The sequence below is a fragment of the Capsicum annuum genome, chromosome 7 (assembly GCF_002878395.1).
Source record: "Capsicum annuum cultivar UCD-10X-F1 chromosome 7, UCD10Xv1.1, whole genome shotgun sequence".
Classification (NCBI taxonomy): Eukaryota; Viridiplantae; Streptophyta; class Magnoliopsida; order Solanales; family Solanaceae; genus Capsicum; species Capsicum annuum.
The window spans coordinates 168,999,656-169,009,558 of record NC_061117.1 but is presented as its reverse complement, the minus strand read 5'-3'; the positions used below and the strand labels follow the sequence as shown (position 1 = coordinate 169,009,558).

The window sequence follows — 9,903 nt, the reverse complement described above, 5'->3', positions numbered from 1 at the left end:
CATAGGCCTAGTCAACGATTAAAGGGTTTGAAATATTGCTTCTTAGTGGGTTCAGGGATCCAAATGACAAACATATGAGTAGAAGTGTCCAACTTACAAAACTGACATAGTACAAGGGTCCATCGAACTATTTTGCCTAAAAAATTTTACAAACATTTTCTCCGAAATAACAAATTTCTTGCAAAAGAAGAAAATAACCTAATGAAAATAAGAAAAACAAGTAACTCTTTTAACTTTCCAAGTTGATTTTGTCCTCCCCAATCCTACAACCACCTCATCTTCACCCCACCCCGGAGCCTCATCCCTCAGAGCTCACATGTCTCACTCCTAGAGCCTCATCCCTTAGTACTTACATGTCTCACCCCTACCCCGGCCACACCTACCCATAATATTTGTCTAAATTATATAGAAATACTTTTAGAATAATCATTTTTTCTTATGTACCAAACAAGAAAATAAGTAAAAATCCCATATTTTCCAAGAAAACATTTTCCTTCGTATCGAGCACACTAATTTAAATGACAATCAATGTGTGGAATATATAGTGCTGTAGTCTGCAATAGATATTATGTTCTAAAACTGTCACAAACAAGCCAACATTAGAAGAAAAAGGTGCGTTATGCATATTCCCAAGAGTAATAATCCAAGTAAAGTTCCAGGGAACAAAGGAAATCTTTTGAATTGGGGGGATGTCAATCTGATGATAAATAAAATATAACACAGTAATACAAGGCTTGTTACTCAAAACTGTTTCTATCTAGCTTATCATGATCCTCTATATAAGAGGGTACAAGAATTATAACTCGTCCTTGTTAGGTGTGTCATCGCCCATAAGCTCTTCAAGGGAGAACTCGTCTTCTTCGATGATTTCTCCATCTTTTCCATCCCAAGGTTCACTCTTTACAATGGAAGGAGTAGCAGCTAATGGAAGATTACCTTTTCCACCTAGTCCAGCTTCTTTCACGAAGTCTCTGTATGTGCACAATGAATAATTTCATGTTTCAATCCCGAAAAAACATTGGATCTCAGATCATATGGAGAAAACTACTTACGTTATCGGCTGACGCTGGAATGCACTCTTAAGAGGTGCATATACTCCTTTTTTAACATTCAAAGCTACCATGGCGGGATATCCATAACCACCAACGCCAACGTGCTTTTCAAGATCTGGTTGCTTACCAGCACCCACCCAAACAAAGCTGTAAAATTGACAAAGTCTCATGTTATCTCCAAATCTGAGTACATCTAAACCCACGTGATTGTATTACACATGACAAGACTTCTGTAGAAAAATAGAATCCAATAAATGTGGCTGAGTGCACTTGCCTGTAAGGATTTCTCTTGAACTTCTCTGCAACAGCTAACAACATTTCTAGGTATTTGTTCCTTCCTTCTGCCTTGGAATCTAATATATCCGGCAGGAACGAAACAAAGCAGATCGCAGCAGAATTACATTTCTCTTCCATGACATCCTTCATACAGAGATAGATGGATCAAAGAAAGTCATATTATTTTAGTGGGTATGAAGAAAAGAAGAAGAGATCACAGCATTAAAAGTTCGCTTACTGCACTAGTCAACTCAATCACTTCAGGAGGTGCAACATTTGTTTCCAGCTGCTCTAATCCAAAGGATTCAATGGCTGAAGCAGTTCTTGCACCTTCGTATGGGACAGGACTTTCCTTGTCAGCCCCAAATACCAAAATTGTGGGGAAACCTTGGACATTGTACCTGCTCATCAAAGACTGATGACAGACCCTAATTAGAACTGGACCACTCAATAAGGTATTGTTGAAAGTTAAAAAGAAACTCCAATCTAAAAGCCAAATCAAGGGATGGGAACAGCCATATCATCTGCATTTTCCATGTAATTGCATATGATAATCTAAGTGTATCCCAATATTTTGTTAAGTGCTTACTGTCGCTCTTTATTTCCAGCTTACTCCCACTACCTTTTTAAAAGAGAGCTGAGAACTTGGGGCTTAATGATTACTAATTCAAGCAAATTCAGCACCTTTACTAAGGAAGCTAAGCATATATTCCCATTCAAAGCTGGAGAAATTACGTGAACGAACAGAAAGAAAGATCAGAATACCGAGAATGATAGTATAGATCATATATCCTTTGTTGGGAGGGTTCATTTTGAGAGGTTTCACTTCATAACTCATGCTGACAGATGCAAGCAGTGGTTTAAGCTAATACAACAGTATGTCATAATAGGTGCAAGCAGTGTTTCAAACAAACACAACAGTGTGCAAAAATTTTCTGCGGAAACTACCTTCATATGTTCGTTGTTATTCTCTTACTATTTGAAAGAAGAAAAGAACTATAATTCAATTAGCTGACAGATGTCCAACTAATCACAAGATTTCAAATTTACCTTGTCCGCATCACAATCTACGTGTCCCAGTTTCACCTTACCCTGGAGGTTCTTAGCAGCTTTCTTCCACTCAGGAGCAAGCTTTTTGCAGTGCCCACACCTTAAAAATGCCATTTAAATGTAAGACCTCGGTAAGTAAATAAAAGAAAACTTTAAAGAGAAAACAAAGGCTCATACCATACAGTTCGCATCAGCTTCTAATGTCTGATACTTCCTCAAATTTGTTGAGAGTTAAATTCTTACAGATGGCGTAAAACACTAAATTAACTGGAATACCCAACTATTAGAATTTAGATCAGCTTAAAACAATATCCTATGGTTTCCTCCTCCAAGAAACCAGAAACGTATATTAAGTGATATGCCACACAATTTAGGGTTATTGACTATAGCAACCTAGAGTCATTACAGATGTCTATTCTGCAGCACTAGTCTCAGAGTAATTCAACTACACAACTGAAACAATCAGAAGTACTTAAAGTGGGTTTGAAATGGGTTATCACTATGAGAGAGATGATTAAAGCAACAACATGCCTAGTTTATTCCCACCAAGTGGGGTCAGGGGAGGGTAAGTGTACGCATTCCATACCACTACCTCAGAGGTAAGATAGAGAGGCTGTTTCCAACAGACCCCTGGATCAAAACTGAAAGATGATTAAAGTATTGGGTCCAACTCAACCTCAAAAGCTAGCTCATGGGGGAGGATTGCCCAAGTCCGTATAAGCAAACCACCGGTCCAATTCCCAACCAATGTGGGACTTTTACCCACTCTAATAGCATCTATATACACACCAAAAACAAAAAAATACTAAATAAAAGACCTTAACTCTTGCACGGAAAAGATAATTTTAAGGGCTGACAATGAAGAAAGTAAAGTAGTAACAGTTGAAACCTACCAAGGTGCAAAAAACTCAACAATCCAGAGATCTTTGCTCTTAAGCACATTCTCATCAAAATTGTGTGAGTTCAACTCAACTGATGCACTGGGCTCAGAACTCTCAGAAGATCCTCCTGTTGCTTTTCCGTGTACTCGCTCCTTCAGCAATGCTTTGATCTGTATGTGAAGCAATTGACATCAAAATATTCCTAGTTTCTTATGAAGATTCAAATGGGACATGGAAAAGTACTCAAGACCATTTCATCATTTATGCAAGATAAAATGACTCAAAGAACGTTAGCATAATTTGTTAATTTAATAGATTTATTACTATCATCAAATGCAAAATGTCTGTAGAAAATTATTACGCTTAATAAATATGAGGAGTTAATACATAGAATCCTTTTTGTTATAATAATGCTTACAGCTTAACCCCAGAGTAATACATAGAATCCTTTTTTTATAATAATGCTTACAGCTTAACCCCATACATCGTAAAAAAGGAATTTCTTTAACTCAATATGGATCTAGCAATGCATTATATTTGGCACTAATAAAATGATTTGGATCTAGCAATGCATTACATTTGGCAAATAAGAAAATGATTTGGATCTAGCAATGCATTATATTTGGCAATAAGAAAATGATTTGGATCTAGCAATACGAAAATGAACGGCAGAATCATTTGATTTGTCAAGACACATAGCTCTTGCTAGAGATGGTACTGTAAACAGGCAGAAAAAAGAAATGATAATGAAATTTTTTTTTAACATAAAAAAAGAAGTGCGAAAGAAGAAAACCCATATACAGACTGACTTTCAAACGGTGATAAGTACCTGCTGCAATGCAAATTCAGCAATTGGCTTAGCATCACGTGCCCCTTGGTAATCAACAGGAGGTTTTCCAGGTGCAAAGACCTTGATGGTAGGAAATCCTCTGATTCCATATTCCTAAATCACCACTACATATGTCAGTTTTATCACTTCTGAATTTATCTGAAAGTGTGAAACAGAACTCTTAAGATACCCTGATGATGCTTGGCATATTTAGATTTTAGAATATTAATAACTGATAAGATGCATAAATGTGCACAGAGAGATGTGAAAAACTGAGAGTAGCAACGCCATAAATTCAGAGATCGAATGACGTTTTGAAATAGATCAGAGATTTCAACTCCAAGGATTCCAACCAAACTGCAGGGTTTTTTAATATCGAGAAGTGCAAAAGAAGGACAAGATTTGTTGGGCTCGAAGTGAAAACTGAGAAGTGAGACACATCCTTCTTCAAAGTCAAGCACACAGTTTATGAGAATTAGAAAATATCCAGAATCTATGAATTTAGTACAATAAAAATTAAATTGCTATTAGAATTACTCACCATCCAACATACAATAATGCTTATATTGAAAGGAATGACTGATCTAATTAGAATCACTATGCGCACCACTATTTGACGCACAAACTTCTCTAAAGTACATGCAATAATCCCTTGCTTCACATTTCATGCCTTTAAAAACACTATGCCAAATTGTCTTAATTTGATTGAACTATTCAGCTTCTTCTCATATTCTTTTAGATCAGAATCTTACTCAAGCTAGGGAACCTATAAGTTATAGGGCATAGAGCTATTTTAGATTAGTTAACAATCCTCCTAGTAATCTAGTATTCTTCTCTCTTAGAAGAATCGGAACTACATAAAACCAAGTCCTAGAGACTTCATTAGCCTTTGTGAAAATCAAAAAAAAGTGGATCAAGTCATCGCAACTGCACACAAGTTCAATGATTCTTTAATTGTGTTGATTGTTTCAATATTTCTTTAACTATGCTAATACGTCAAGGATTTTAACTACTTCTATGGATTTATATGTTTCAAAAAAACAAGCTAGTCGCATATTTGACTAATATAACCTTAAGTTAAATGAATAGAATTCTTTAAGCTAATTCTCGCCCAACCTTTACTCTAGACATACAGTCATATTCTATATAACTGAGGAACTTCCTTATCATGTTTTAATTGCTCCGAATGTCTCCATCATAGTTCCCACGATAATTTCACAAGGCTTAGAAACCCAAAACTTGGCGATCGTCCATAATTGAAGCAAAATCTATTTATGTTACATGAATCTAGGCATAGATATGTACTTGTTATAGTGTAAGTTTCTGGTGGGTAGGACCAAATAAAAACATAATAATAAGGGGTCAAAATAAATATTTCACAAAGTTTTGTCCGGTTGAGGAAGACAAAACTCCGGTAAATCGGCTTGATATGGACTTTGTCAATCACAGCCATCTTCCCTTTAGTCACCTCGAAAGAGGAAAGGGGCCCAAGCATGTGTATTCAATCTCCTTGAGTGAATATAGGGACTGGAGCCCTGGGTAAGTCCGAAAGTCCTAAGTTCTTCCTTTCAATCTTGCCTCTTCTATTCTCGAAAGCATGTTGGCAAATGCCCTTTTCCAAGATTGTCTTGTTTTCAGGCCTCCACGGTCGCCCAGGTGAGTATGTGCAGTTAATTCACTGTGTTGAAGAATTTGAACTAAGTGCTCATACTCATGTCCCACCAATAAGATATGTCAACTAATATGAATGATTTTGAGTTGCATGTTATCGGCAACACAGGGTAACATGCATCTGACGTCTTTTTCTTTTTCCAAAGAAAGATGATATAAATCTCACCTTTATATGATCTTTCATTTTCTATAAATCATCGGTCTTACCATTTTTCAGCACATTGTCTCTGGTCTATAATGAATACCATACTAGAAGGTTTCATTTCATCATCTCAATACATCCTCATCTGATCCTATTCAGGTTACAACGCAGAAGACAGTATAATCGAGAAAGTAAAAGGATATGCATGTTTAAGACAACAACAACTAAACAACACCTGTGCCAGGGATTTGTGAGCATCAGCATCAAGAGCTGCAACTGTGGCAACACCTTTCAATATGGTAGCTGCCTTTTCCCATGTGGGTGTCAGAGCTTGACAATGACCACACCAAGGTGCAAAGAACTCAACCAAAACAATTCCTTTTGAATTTAGAACCTGCAATTACCCATTAAAAGTTGAAGATTTTTGAAATGCTATTTAAACCAGCTTTGCAGTGAAAACTAGATATCAAGAATGCGTCAGTTACAATAGAAAGCTGATATGAGGCAGTAAAACACTCCCGAAGTAGGATATAAAAACATTCCATAAAAATTTAGATGGTACTAGTATTACCCCCGAAACAGTTTTTAATTTTTAATTGATTTAGTCAAAAAGATTAAACGGCAATTCAAGCTTAGATGGATTAGTATGTTTTCTCTTTGTCAATGATCCAAACATAAAAATGGTCTTAGGTTTGCAGTGGCGAGGTAGTCTATAAATCATTACCACTAGGATATATGTATATAATTTCAATAAAGCAGTGCATTATTCACTGGTACCATCAGAACACATGAACGGAGTGTGAATTCCCTATTGCCATTAACTAACTAATAGAACACCGATAATCCCTTCTCTAGAAAGGGATTATTGGGCACCTGAACCCAATGGTTTTTCCATAACTAGGTATTTTATGTATATATTTCCTAAAATTAATACAATATTATCCACTGACAAATGGTGCACTTAATCGGACATTGAGTTATTTAACTAGAATACTACGGATCAATGTCCACTTAGTACATTCTTTTCTTCTTCATTTTTTGGCAGTGATGCAACCCATATCCTACCTAGATTCGATTCGACTGATCTCAGGTATAGACATATAAATAGACACCCTTTAACAAGACAATCAATTAATATGGTAAAATGGGGCTTCCCCTTCGACTAAATAAAAAGTGAATTGATCTTTAAAATTGGATCTTTTATGAAATTTTTTTGGAATAGGGAGCTGGAAATAATAATTAAATGACAATTGTTTGGTTACTATCTGTTGTTTTGTCACTACCTTTCTTTCTTGTTCATATATTATGTCTTTTCCCACGTTGTTTGGTCTCGAGCCGGAAGCTCTATCAGAAACAGCCTTTCTACCTCACCTCTGAGGTAGTGGTATGGACTGCGTACATTCTACCCTCCCCAGATCCCACTTTGTGAGAATGTACTGGGTATGTTGTTGTTGTTGTTATTGTTACACTTTGAATGATCCAAACATAAAAATGTTTAAAATTTGCAGTGAAAATATAGTCTATAGATCATTACCTCTAGCATATAGGACAGCGGTGGAGCCACATAGAATGAACTTCATCAGGATATTATACTTTGTTAGGGAAAATTATACTGCATGTATAGGTCAAAAACTACTTATTATACATACACATTACATCTTGAACACTCTTGACAAAAGTTCTTGTTTCGCCACTGATTATAGGAATACCATTTCAATTAAGCAGTGCATTATTCTCTGATACCATCAGAACATGAATTCACAATAGCCATTAAGCAATAAACATCAATAATCCCTTCCTTAGAAAATTAAGAGCAAGAATTTATATATTTATAGAGTAAAATATTGAGCTTAGACAGAGTAATGTGCTTTACTCTTTAGTCTATAAATCATAAACACTAGGTTATAGTCATATAATTTCAATAAACCAGTGAACACGTGAACAGAATATGAATTCGTTATAGCCATTAAGTAATAGAACATCAATAATCCCTTCTATAGAAAATTAACAGCTAGTCCAAACAACAACAAGAAAGAATGACATTAATCAATGAAGCAATTCACACAAAACTCAGACCCCAGTTCAATCCTTCCCAAAATATTGCAGAAAGGAACATTGATCTCACATTTGGACACAGAAATAGACACCCTTTAAGAAGAAAATGAATTGATATAACAAAATGGATTTCCCCTTCAACTAAAATCAAAGTGAATTGATGTTTAAAATTAGGTCTTGAAGGAAGATTAGAGAAAATAGGCAGCAGGAAATAATTAAATGACAATTGAAGCTTAGACAGATTAATGTGCTATGATCCAAACGTAAAAATGTTGTAAGTATGCAGTATCAAATTAGTCTATAGATCATTAGCACTAGCCTATAGGACAGCCGCGGAGCTACATAGAATAAAGGGTAGTCAGTTGAACATCCTTCATCGGAGCTACATATATAGGTCAAAAACTACTTTGTATACATACATATTACATCTTGAACACCCTTAACAAAACTTCTTGCTTCGTCACTGATATAGGAATACCACTTCAATTACGCAGTACATTATTCTCTTAAACCATCAGAACGCATGAACAGAATGCGAATTCACAACAGCAATCAAGTAATAGAACATCAATAATCCAAACTATAAAAAATAATCAGCAAGTCCAAACAACTGCAAGAAAGAATAACATCCAATCAATGAAACAATTCCACACAAATCCAAACCCCACTTCATTCCTTTTCTCAAATATTATACAAACAAACACTCAGGGACAAATTTATAGCCTGAAATATCGGGCACCTGAACCCATGGTCTAACCACAAAACTAGGTATTTTATGTATATATTTTCTAAAATTAATATAACATTATCCACAAAAAAAAAAAAAAAAAAACACTTCATACATTATTTTTATTGATGCACCCGTATTCTAGAAATTCTAGATTCGCACACTGATCTCGGGTATAAACACATAAAAAGACACTCTTTAATAAGACAATCAATTAATATAACAAAATGGGTGTTCCCCCTTCCAACTAAAAATTGATTCTTGAATGAAAAATTAAAGAAATAAAATACCTTAGACTTAAAGTTGGATTCAGTTAACTGAACAACTGGTGATGAAGGTCCATAGAGTGCATTGGCAGTGGCAATAAGGTGTAGAACAATCAAAAATAGTGGAAAAAATGAAGCTCGATCCATTGTTTCGTCGTTTTTTGTGAGAAGAGAATTGTGGAGTATTAACGGTGAGAGGAGTAAAAAATAGAGAAGCACCGTGGCAATGACTACGTGGTATTACCCAATGAGGATTGTACACGTCAACTGATGATGTTATATTTTGGTTTTTATAAGAGATCCAACAGTATGATTGGGCTCATTGGTGAAGGGAACATGAAGGGTGGGATTTTTTTTTTGTTGTTGTTTTCCTTTTTTAAGTAGAAAGTTCTAGATATTTTCACTTAAAATATTTAAGGAGCTATTTGGACATTGGTTGAAATTTCAAAAGAAAAAATTAAGTTGAAGGTATAAAATCGACTCAAAAGTTGTATAGTTGTTATTATATGTATTTTACTTAGTGGAAAAAGATTTGTCATTTTAAAACTGATTTTGAAAAATTCATAATAAAAATACTAACCAAAAAAAAAAAAAAGAATTAGTAGTTCAATGTATACTCCAACAATATTTGAAAATAAAAAAGAAAACAAAAAAGTTTCTATGTCAAAATGGCTCCCTTTGCTATGAATCCACTTGTTTTGAGTGAGAGAATATTCATAGGAAATTTTGGGTAACTCGTATAATGAAGTTTGGGATGGCCATAACAAGTTATGTAATACTGTATTATTTGCTAGAGAGAAAATATATCAAATTTCCTCTCAACTTGTGACAAAATTTACTTTAGACCCCAAATTAAATGGACAATTATTTATCCTTTAATAACTTTCAAGTGAATCAATTTCACCCTTAAAATCACAAACTCACTCTCACAACGGAGAGGACACTACACACGCG

General features: G+C 35.0%; 1 protein-coding gene across 1 annotated transcript; it reads right to left on the bottom strand.

The window, feature by feature from the left end:
* Positions 1 to 599: 599 nt before the first annotated feature.
* LOC107878187 (protein disulfide isomerase-like 2-3) lies at positions 600 to 9,298 on the bottom strand. The gene is made up of 9 exons (XM_016725109.2): positions 8,974 to 9,298; positions 6,137 to 6,295; positions 4,089 to 4,202; positions 3,272 to 3,429; positions 2,379 to 2,478; positions 1,567 to 1,743; positions 1,327 to 1,472; positions 1,053 to 1,199; positions 600 to 971 (listed from the first exon to the last, which is right to left on the bottom strand). Exons 1-9 carry the CDS (start codon positions 9,094 to 9,096, stop codon positions 797 to 799), a joined length of 1,299 nt encoding a protein of 432 aa, XP_016580595.1. The 5' UTR covers positions 9,097 to 9,298; the 3' UTR covers positions 600 to 796.
* Positions 9,299 to 9,903: the final 605 nt, after the last annotated feature.

What these genes read in the sequence shown, in the direction of transcription:
- LOC107878187 (XM_016725109.2), bottom strand. Translation starts at nt 9,096, where the DNA reads ATGGATCGAGCTTCATTTTTTCCACTATTTTTGATTGTTCTACACCTT. An exon ending in TGATTGAGTTGACTAGTGCA is followed by an intron (nt 1,473 to 1,566) that starts GTAAGCGAACTT and finishes CTCTGTATGAAG; the next exon opens with GATGTCATGGAAGAGAAATG. An exon ending in TTCAAGAGAAATCCTTACAG is followed by an intron (nt 1,200 to 1,326) that starts GCAAGTGCACTC and finishes TCAATTTTACAG; the next exon opens with CTTTGTTTGGGTGGGTGCTG.